The 11,514-nt window shown below is 41.2% G+C and overlaps 1 protein-coding gene across 1 annotated transcript in view; it reads left to right on the top strand.

Annotated features, from left to right (window-relative positions):
- Positions 1-1,028: 1,028 nt before the first annotated feature.
- Positions 1,029-11,514, top strand: part of MIPEP (mitochondrial intermediate peptidase) — a 596,799-nt gene continuing 586,313 nt past the window's right edge. Inside the window, exon 1 of the mRNA XM_085621596.1 lies at positions 1,029-1,304. Coding sequence (XP_085477722.1) covers positions 1,158-1,304 — 147 coding nt within the window. The 5' untranslated portion in view covers positions 1,029-1,157. The remainder of the gene's footprint in view (positions 1,305-11,514) is intronic.

Genomic DNA, 11,514 nt, shown 5'->3' with positions numbered 1-11,514 from the left:
AGTCACAAGGATTTCTATTAGAACGAAGGAAAAACAAGCATTGAAAATGCAATAGGTCTCGCCTTTGATTAAGTTAAAGCCATTTGCTTTGCTAATGGTATTGTATAGCAAAGCAAATGGCTTTGACTTAATGAAAGGCGAGACCTATTGCATTTTTAATGCTTGTTCGGTTATCTTGGCGCAACCTCGATTTCTAAAACCTTGGAAACTTAGAAAACAACTTCAATTATGTGACCATCATTAGTAGAGAACAACTTTTGCTCTGCCCACATGGGTGATTGGGCAGACGTTGTGTACTTCTACGAAAAAAGGCTTGTCCTTTGCACAGTTGTGATCGTTTTGTTTATTTATGTCTTGAAAAGTTGACTGTCAGGTCTGATCTTTGGTATGTGTTCTGTGTTGAAATATGAAACTTAAAAACGATCACAAATGGTGCTCATCATTTCTCCTATGTGATTATTGCAAACTGCTAATTGTTTTCACACTTACGGCTTGGGTACTTGTTGTTTTAAAAGTAATGGGTGTATAATAATTAATGCCTTCTGCGCTCCGTGTAAGATTAGTCTTCATGTTCGACGGAGAACTGTCATTGTACTGCTGCTACAGGCATGGTGGTTGCAAAAGTACAGCCGTACTTCTGTGTCTATTGCACATCCCCCCAAATTTTATCTTCTGAAAAATGAGATGATCCTGCTTCCACGGAGGTCACAATAAACCCACTAGATTTCTCGGTCACAATAAACCCACTAGATTTCTTTGCTCTCTCCACAATAAATGTGGATGTGGATGTCTCCCATTCAAAGATTGACCATTATCAAATACCGGCAGCAAAAAGTCTTACTTTGGTTGAAGGTATTGTCCATGACCCATCTTCTCGTGCTGCGCTGTAGCCAATTAAGAGGAAGGCGGGTCGAGAATGATAAGAAATACTTGTATTTATTGTAATTGAAAGTTTAAAATCGGCGCCTCACCCAAGATGGCGGCCTTAGTCTGTCATTTTGCGACGTAGACTAGTTTGGATGCGACGGCCTGATTTTACGACAGCTCTTGGCGATGGCATGCAGGAACCGGGAGCATTGAAACCCAGAAAGATTCCTTAAGTTTACAGCCCGTGCCCTTCTCCACTGAGGTGCAGTGGTCCACATTAGGGCAGAGCCATGATGCTGCTGGGCGCCAGGAGTCTGTTGCGAGGGGCGATCAGGCACACCAGGCTGCGCAGGGGGGTCAGCACCAGTTGGTCTCCTGTGGGGGCAGCCTTCAATGTCAGGCAGCAGCGGCTATTTGAGCTATCGGGCAAGAGCACGGTGAGCACATCGCCGTGTAGCCTGGTTGAAAATAAGGTTCTGCATGCGTGCCTAATGATTGGCTGCCCGGGCCAAGATGTCAGTGAAATTCAGACAGCAAATCGTGTGCATCAGTGTGGGCTCACAGCAAGTTCTGTGTATCAGTCTGTTTTTTTTTGGGGGGGGGGGAGGGTCGGTTTATGGACTTATTGGCACCCATATATATACGTTTAGAAAGTCATTCCCCATATTTCCAGAAATCGCATCGATGTCATACGAATGCTAGATTATGCCCTACACCCGTTCAGTTCAACACTCACGTGTACATACATGCACACAGATGATAATTGTTTTTCAGAATAGGTGGCATTGTCATTTCGCTAAGGTTCTTACATGTCCATTACAACAATACAACCTATTGCTGATTTGATATGTATGTTATAGTATATAAGGGGATAAATATAAATAAAAATACATCAGTTTATCTCTGAAGAATGTTTTCAATTTTCAGACTAATATATTCAGGTCTGTTTAATTTAAAGTGGCCATCCATTGTGGAGAAAAAGAACAGTTTAATTTGCCCAGCTCTGAGTCTTTTAACAGTCGCCAACGATAAGCATTCTAGAATGTTGCTTTGTTTAATGACATCTGATTGGGGTTTAATATATAGTGTGACGTCTTTCACTGGATGCCCCCATTAATGCACTTTGTGTTTTGGATAGACCACAGTTGATCTGTCCATGTAGTGGGCACTCAGTCAGTATATACTGGGTTTATGTCTGTCTTGCGATATGTAGCGTTTTACATTGTGTTCTAGTAGTGCTGTAGTGTAGTTCCTATATTCCTGATAGGCCCTGCGCATTGGAATAATATACACTATAGTTTTGACATAGGACTAAGGTCAGTAGGTCTCTATCGAGTACGTTAAACTTAATTACTTGTGTGTGCCAGCTAACTCAGAGGGCACTAGAACCTTCTTGAATAAACAAGAAGGACTTCGTTTCTGACAACCGCATAAACTTGACAACTTTGTTTCCCTTAGAATCTGAACAATCTCAGAATCGTGGAAACAATAGATAACAGTTTCACTCAGTCAATCGTGCATGCTTCGTTTCTACAGAGTTACACAGAAATAGATAGACGGGCGTTTCAATAAAAAGGGTTTATTGAAAAGTCTTATTTCTCGTGCAAGAGATATGAACTGCTACTATCGTAAGACAGAATGCGAAGTAAAATATGTACAGCGATAAAATAATTCTTCAATAAAATGGTTTATAGCTATGACAGATATTCATAAAAATGCATACATAAATAACACAGGTTAAGATGCTTCTAGCTAGTTCTACCCCAGTGCACCTAACCTAAGTGTAGTACGAGGTAAGAAGTAGGTGCTGTTTGTCTATAGTCTAGTTTAGCTATAGTTGCCAAGATTTGCCAAAAGTCTCTCTAGATTCTAGTCCGCTCCATACCTTAGAATGAGTGGGGTTGGAATCTCTTTCCGAGTCTCGATCTCTAACACCCCGGCAAGGGGAGTCAGAAACACTGGAGCTGGATTCTCTGCGAGGAGGATGACAGCGTTTGGTCAGTGCGTCAAGCGGGGACTTGACTTCCTTCCGAACTTACCTTGGCGAGCAGCGTTGTGCCAGTAGACAGCCAAACCGTGGTTTGCCATGGTAAGTGAAGGTATATTTATACCTTGAATGTGTTTACAAATGCCAGTATTGACGTAAAAGTCGGGCAGAAGAACATCATGAATGAACCCCTAAGGTATAGATGTTCATGCATAATAAATGAGTTCTTGGAGAAATCAATATCCAAGCAAGGGGAAGTCCTAAAGGCTTAAGAGCCTGGTTTTCCAAGAACTCGTTGTGACATAGATGAACGGATGTAAGTGGCCATGCCTGAAATTGGTTAGCATGGATAATGCCTAAATAAGGGTAGGATTTCTATGCCTAAATATGGGCAATACGAATTGTGCCTATATAAGGACATAAATCGGGAAACCTATATACGGTATCTAAATCGACACACAACAGTGCTATCCGGTAGTAAATTATGTTTTGGTTTGTTAGGGCTTTTCTGATCATTGGGAAATGCCTCCTCTAGTCACAGACACACAACACCCACTCCACTTTCTTATGAACGACATTACTAATTTCTAAATATGCTAAATATATCTAAAACGTAGCTACATATGGATGGCTAAGAACATGTCTAAAAATACATTTATCAAACGCACAAAAAACATTGCCATGCATAAAATGCACTGGTGCTGTACATATCAAAGCAATGTTTCATCCTAAGCATATAGTTATATGGGATGCTAAATGAATGAACATATATATATACATTATGAAATGGCTCGTAAATACAGAAGAGAAAAAAACTGAAACCATTTCATGTCAAGGAACATAAATCAAGGTGACATATTGTCTCTGAAAGTGTATGAAAGAAGTCTGTTCTCTATGAATAGTTCTACTAGAAGCAGATTACTGTGCCATAAAAAGAAAAATTCAAATTTGGAAAAAACTATTAATCATAGGAAAAAGTTCCAAGTTTAGTCTTTGTTTTGAAAAATGAAGGCCAATTTCAGAGTCATCGCGGTACACAGTGTGCCGAATCAAAAGTCAGTGTATGAGGATGGAGAAAACAGGAAATCGTCTAATCCTGTAGACAAAAGGTCGTCTACCGCTGTAGGTGAAAGTTGGATTACCTCGTTTAGAAGACTAACCGCACATAGATGAGAAGCATCTCCTTCAGCATGGGTCGCATCAGCATTGTTCGTATCGGATGTCACCTGCGTGCCTGTTATTTCCTCTTGTACCTCAGCAGTAGCAATTTGCATCTGTGAGATCTCCATGAATGTCGTCATCAGGATTGGTAGCCGCTGGGGACAACACACAGCATGGGCCGTTACCAGGTCCAGCAGAGTATCGATATCCGTAGGCATGACTGATGAGAGTGTTAGACAGATGTCTAGCACGCATTCTTCACCGCAAAGCAGGCAGCGTAGAACAGGTAAGATGCAATCTTGCCAGATAGGTCTGAATGACAGTAACCATGTGGTATTTGATTCTCGTAGACGAGGTAAACCCAAAATTTGGACTATGCGCTCCCGACACCTTATCTCCAATAGAGCTCACTCTATGCTGCCCGGAGTGACGTCAGTGATTTGGCTTGCCATATCGGAGCAGTAGGAGCAAAAATAGGAACCCTGCAACAAGTCCAAAAAGTAGTGGCAGTCAGCCAAACACAGAGTGCACGAAGTTGGGAATTATTCCGAGTACTGCTTGAAAAGGTGCTAACAGTCCTGAATACACAGTCTTAAATACATGTACAATACCGCTCGTATCAGACATGTTTAAGATACGTTCCAGCATTTCTGAGAAATGTATAGGGCAGTTTGTATTCAAAAAGGCATGTGTCTCGGCAGAAGTCCTTGAGACTTGTAGATCATAGGTATCTTTGGCCGAGGTCAGTGGCACAGTTTGTTGTAAAAGAATGGCTTACATTCTGCTTAGAGTATCAATTTGTATAGAAGAGATGTTCAGTCAAGGCCATAGAGGCGACTCCTTGACTGTCTGTATTTGTGGAAACAAGACTTGCATACAGCAAGTGACTCTGGATGTAACAGTTACTAGATATGGGATACCTGGCAACATGCCACAGCAGCTGTGATCATTCAACATGAGGTAACTTCTATTTGAAAGTAATCCAAAAATTGGATTAATCACTGCAGCTGGTGAGCCTTGCAGGTGACAGGATAAGTTCGAAGTGGAACTATCGCAGGCCCCGTGTAAATTAATACCCTGACAAAGGAGAGAACCGCTTAGTGCGTTTTCACAGTTTGTACCGCTAAGAAACACTTCACGCCCCCCACTCCAACATCTATGTGTGTAAGGTAAATCCCAAGATGTTTTGATGTATTCCTTACCCAACCTTTCATATTTGCCTGCTGGTATATGTTTTAGGCAATACTGAAAATGGAAAGTTGTAACAGGCAGAGTAATTTTACAATGTATGATCCACTCAGTAGATGGTTTTTCTGCCACCGTGAATGGTAATTTCTCCAGTTTGTCAATGCTCAGCACTGTATAGTCTGCTCCCCTTTGTGCCAGTCTGATCTGTTTATCAGTAAGATTGAATTCTGAAAACAGTGACGTAGTGTTGACTAAACGCCAAGGCACATAGCCTGAAAGCAAGTTTTGGAGCATCCAGCCTAATGGCATTATAGAACGTAATTGAGACTGACCATGTTGCAACATGACCAAGTCTTGTTCCATGATGGTTATGGCAGAAGACACAATGTTGTCCAATGAATATATCCTGGATGACAGTCGTTAACCCATTGTCTACTACAGAGAGAAATTTCTCTAAATTAATACGATAAATTTCTCGTATTCGTTCTGCAGTCTCTGCTTGGGTAATCTTCCATATTTCATTATGAGCAGCGTAGATAACAGCATATATGAAACGTTTTTGACGCGGTTTTCTTGGTCCTAGCAAGAATTCCCTTAGGTCTGCGCCTTCTTTAAGTAAAGATAAGTGTTGTTTTACATCCTGCAGTGTAGCTTTCTGTAGCCAATCAAGGCAGAGTTTCCCTACACTGTGTGTTGTTACCACCCCTGGATGCTGTCTTTGAACATAGCGTGGATCTGGCCGATTGATAGTGAAACCCTGTGTTTTTTTCAGGAATCGATCTTGACAGATGTTTGTGTCTGTGGGCCAGAGCAACCATTTTTTCCATTCTGGATCTGATCTGTTGTGATGCAAAATATTATGTACGTCGACCTTCCCCCGTGTAGTGCTATTACTTGTAGGTATAGGTATGGTCGGTGTGTTCATGTCTTTGATCTTGGCTAATCCAAGGCAAGATGTTTGTTGGACGGTGTCATTCAAAAACATAATTTGCTCTGTGATGATACAGGCTCTAAACACAGGCTCTAAACAAAGCTTCTACCCCCTGCACTTGCCAATCTTTGGTACCCCAGACAGATTTTGTCTCAATGTTGTCTTTCCAAAAGTTGAAACCCTGTCTAGACAGTTGGGCAATAAAGGCTGCAGAATAAATCTGTTTCGTATTGGTTAACATATTTTTCGTTTCTGTCTTATTTACATTCGTAAAATAAAACGTTTCTGGATTTAATAAGTTGAACCCTGGAAAATTTGTAAATTTCATTGCAAAAGTTTTTGAGCTACCCTTTGGAGGTGTAGGACAATGTCCCCATTGGTTATACATAAATACATTTCTTGGTGATGCAGTTTTATGCAAGAAATTATGACCATAGTGGTTATAACAATACATTTGTTCATAGTCCGATGAACCCTCTAAATATTCATGATTTGTGAATACTGCGGACATCTCTAGATCAGACATCATGTTATTAACAGTCTCGAAGTCCCAATCATCAGAAAAGGTACTAGAGGTAATAAAGTCACTTAATGAAATTTTAAATAAGTGTGGAATCTTCAAATGTTCCGACGGGGCAAAAATGTCATATTCAGTTCTGTCCCAAACTATACCCTCTGGTATAGGAACGGCTGTGATGTTCACTGCTGACGAGTCTCTTGCTTCACAATGGGTTGATTTGTGTGGTTGGAGAAGTAAGTTCCCTTTTTTACTTGCTGTGTCCATTTGAATATATCTTCCATTTATCAGCATACCCAAAGTTATTACCAGAGCTAACCAAAGTAGAAAGAACAATATTCCCAAAACAATCCATAGTTCAATCCATGGTGAAACCAGATAAGTCTTTTTCAGGAGATGAAAAAAGTCTGTTGCTTGTTCTTTGAAAGTTCTTTGTGCTGGCGTCGTTTCAGGTTCGCTGGGATCCTCAGAAAACGTATCAAAGTTCATGAAATAGCCAGAGGCAGTTCTGTCAATGGTTGGAATTGCATCAGGATTCATTGAAATCGCTGGAACCAGTTGATCACTTGTTACTTCATTGTAGACATGTGTATCAGGACGAACTGTTATTTGTGTCTCAAGAGGGACGAGTTCCATAGCTTTGTTGCTTAGTCCTTTATTTCTCACTGTAGAATCTTCAAAGGTGATGAGTCTCTCAGTTTGAAGCTCTTGGATTGTAGCTAGTGGAGTGCGCCTGCTACATTGTCGGAGTCCACTTGGCCTACTGCTTAGTATCGGCCACATAGCGTGGTTTGATCAGGTCGATGAACACAAATCTTTCCTCCTTTTTACCACAAGGGGCGGCAGTAGTACTGTTCTTGATCCGTGGATTGCTAGGACAGGTACTGGTTGTCTGTAAGAAGGCCCAAATTCCTTCTTGTCCGCGATCTTTTCTCTGACTAGATCACCAAGCTTTGGGATCCAGACAGTTCTTGCTGGGATGGTTGGTTTTTCCCCAGCGGTGGTTGGCTTCAGGAACACGTTGCTTTGTTTTGATCTTAGTTCATTTAAGTCCTGTAAAACAGCCAAACGATCTTTGATATCAAACTTTTTATTTTCCACCACTGTGCCTTTCATGTCAAGGTCCGGAATCAACATTCTAGTTCCAAATAGGATTTCATATGGAATGACACCCCCTAGAGAACTTCTTGGCTAATTGTTCAATGAGCGTTGGAACCAAAAAGATGTTTGACCCACCCATCACCCGAACCTAATACCCTAGCTGTTATAGACTGCTTTATATCCCGTTTTTTTCTTTCCGCAACAGAATTTCTCTCGGGATGGAATGGAGAAGAATACCGCAATGCTACGCCCAAACTGGCCATGGCTTCTTTGTAAGCTCGAGAGCTAAACGCAGGATCCTGGTCACAATGTAGTGTGCCAATTGCGTATGTGACGATAAAGACTCGCAAATCTTTTATAACAGTTCGAGCGTCAGCTGAGCGCTGAGGCCACATCCAAAGGAACCTTTAACACGAATCCACTGCGACCATGATATATTTATAGTTACCATCCCTTTGTAAGGGACCGCAGTTGTCCAGGTAAACACATGCTAATGTTTTATCTGAAATTAACAGGGGCGTCTGCGCAGGACGTTTCACAGTAGAGACTTTCATCTTCTGGCATATTTCGCAGTCCAAAACATAATTCCTGGTCTGTTTCCTAATGCCTGGCCACCTGTATCTCTGTTTTAATAACAATACTGTGGCAGAAACACTTGCATGTGCAGAGGCGATCCCTTCATGTGCTGCTAGGATTAGTCCTAATCTATGTTCCATGTTTGGTATTACCCTATCCCCCACTCCAGGGATTCGAGCAAACAGAACATTGTTTGCATCAATTATATATGAGTATTTAAGTGGAAACCTTTTAGGTAATGCTGCACCGCTGCCTTTGCTCGAAGCATTGACAGCCAGTATTATTTCACTGTCTATTTTCGTTTTTGAACGAGTGATTGCAGCTACAGAAGCCATTTGCACAGGCCCTTTCGCGGCTTAATCAGCCAATGAATTCCCTTCAACGTGAACGCCATCACGTTGATGACTCAGCGTATGTATCACGTGAGTGTTTGGTAGTCAGTTTCGCAACTGAACTACTTGTTCCCAAAGCGTTTTATACTTGATTGTGCCACCTTTTGCATCTTTGAAACCATTTTGAAGCCAATTCTGTAAATATTCATTGTATGATTGAACACAATAAAAAGAATCGCACACTATGAGTGTGGGAAATTCGCGATCCGTATTTTCAAGTGCCATTTTAAATGCTTGTAGTTCAGCTCGCTGAGCTGTACAATTTCCTAGAGATTGCGTTTTTGTGATCATTGGTCAAAATTTGCCATCGCGCATACGACCTTTAACGATCGCGCATGCTGCACTATAAGCTTGCTTACCCCCCCGTAGCGGGTTGTGCAGATCCGTCAGTATAAATTATAAATTCGTACTGGTCAAGAGGGAGAATTTCAGTAGGCAGAGGAATTTCGTGTTCGTATTGCAGGAATGCTTGTGTTTTCAAATAAGGATCAAAAACATATTCAACATCAGTTGCAGCAAGAGAATTAACCCATTGTATCCATCTAGGATGTAAAGCTTTTGCATTTGGAATACTCGCTTTTGTGACTGCCTCTAAGGCTGGAACAGGTGTTACGACCATAATGCGTTTCCCCTGTGCTGGGGCTCTCTCTTTTGCTACAGCGGTTTGAACTGCTGTCAGAATTTCTTCTGTCGATGTGAATTTCATTTCTGCTTGTGTATACAAATGTGATTTGTATGCAATTGGTACTTTTTCACCTTCGTTAAAAGTTAAGCAGGTGAATCCGCATTGATCCGGAATGATTCGGATCACTAAGTTGCGTATGCTTACGCGTGTTTGTAAGTGTTTTGTTGCTAACCTGTCAGCTTGAAGTGAACGCAGGATATCTGTGTGTTCCCGTGTCCAATGTGTGATTTTAAAATCAGGTTTGATTAATTCGTAGAGAGGTTTAACCCTTTGTGCATAGTTTAGAATGTATGTTCTTCCAAAATGTAGGAAACCTAGAATCGATTGTAAGTTTTTCATTGTTTTTGGAGGTTGGAGCAGCGCACACTTTTCTAAAAAGTTGGCTGCCAGGCTTTTGCCTTCACTTGATAGTTCATATCCTTGGAAAAGGACGTTGAGATGGGCAATTCTCGATTTTTTGAAATTGAATTTATAACCTCCAGAGGTGAAGCCCAGTATAATGGTATTTACCCTGTTCAAGTGCTTGTTCAGGTCATCGTCTGTCAGATAGATATCATCGACACATGACAATGCCTTGTCATCATAAATTTGTAGTAGCTCTGTTACCCTTGCTGAGAATAACCCTGGACTATTCTTGAATCCCTGAGGGAGATGACAGAATTGACGCTGGGTCCCCATTATTGAGAAAGCTGTCAAATACCTACTTTCAGGTGCTATGTTTTGACTAAAGAAACTGTTAGAAATATCTTATGTGATTTTATATTTTTTCCGCACAATGATATTCATTAATGCTGTACTATATGCATTTTGCACTGCAAATGTTTTACAACGAGTTTAGGTGTCTGTAATCCAAAACTAGACAATATGTATTGTCTGGTTTGGAAACAGGAAACAAAGGATTGTTCATTGATGAGGTGCATGTTTCAATCACCCCTTGGTATTCATGTTGATCTAAGATCTCCCTGACCTGTTTTTTAGCTTCTTGCTTAATTGGATACTGCCTTTGTGCAGTTGGTTCATTTTTTAACTGGGTCTTATGGTGAGGTGAGTCCTCATCCCATCCTCTATGATTATTGTATAATGCTGGGGCTTGGGCCACTGCCCATTTCCTGGCATAAGTATATTTTAAATGTACTGGAACATGGTTAGAGAAGGCTGGCATAATGATGTCTTTGCCATGTTGGCACTCTCTGACAAATTCTGGTGGCCAGTCCCGTTCTGCTAGATGTATGTCATAACCCCTTGAAAGATGCTCCCAAAAGAGTGCTTTCACTTTTCTTGGTATGTCTCCTTCCATCCGGAGTGTTATTTCATATAACCTATGTGGGGAGCTAACCCTGGTGTCTACGGTCTCTACTCGAATGTCTTCATTCAGGTCCACTGTCTCCAGAAGTCCCTTCAGGTTCTGGCGAGCTATTGTTACTTCTGCTGCGCTGTCCAACATTGTTTGAGCCCATTCTCCGTTCTTGAGTTGTGTTCTCAGGATCCTCGGCATGTCTTATCTTCAGACCTGCTACTTTCTTCTTGGAGAATTGAGGTTTTGGTTTGTTTTTCTGAACGTGTTGATCGTCTTTGGACTTCAAGCGTTCTTCTTTGTGATCTGACCGTCCTCTTCTTTCGGATGTCTGTGACGATATCTGAAATTTACGAGAGGCACGTTTATCAGTATCTGGATACCTGTCAGGTTTTCTCAAATTTTCTCTATTCCTGAGGATATACCTCCTTTCAGAGGGCTCCTTTTGAGGAGACCTACCTCGGGATTGAGAATCTTTCTCGTTTGAATGTTGTTTATTATTTTCCCACTTCTTTTTAGAAGAGGTAGGATTGTTTTTAGTAAAGTCCTTTTCAGGACTTTCAGACAGTTGTGGTTTAACTTGTTTCTCTCCCAAACTGTCTCGGCCTAATTCTTCATAGGATTTTTCTATTATTTTGGCTAGTTCTCGTGGTTGTTCTGTTACATCAAATTCCCTTAATTTCTGGCGGGTTGCCACTGATGCTGCTTCTCCTTTAATATTAGATAATATTATAGTTGAGACCTGGTTGAAATTTTTCAGTAACTTCATACCTAAATTCAGAGCAGGCTCTGCCCCGTATTCGTTTTGAATTTGT

The sequence above is a fragment of the Triturus cristatus genome, chromosome 8 (genome assembly GCF_964204655.1).
Source record: "Triturus cristatus chromosome 8, aTriCri1.1, whole genome shotgun sequence".
NCBI lineage: Eukaryota > Metazoa > Chordata > Amphibia > Caudata > Salamandridae > Triturus > Triturus cristatus.
The sequence above is the reverse complement of the archived record's forward strand: the minus strand, read 5'-3'. Positions and strand labels throughout refer to the sequence as shown.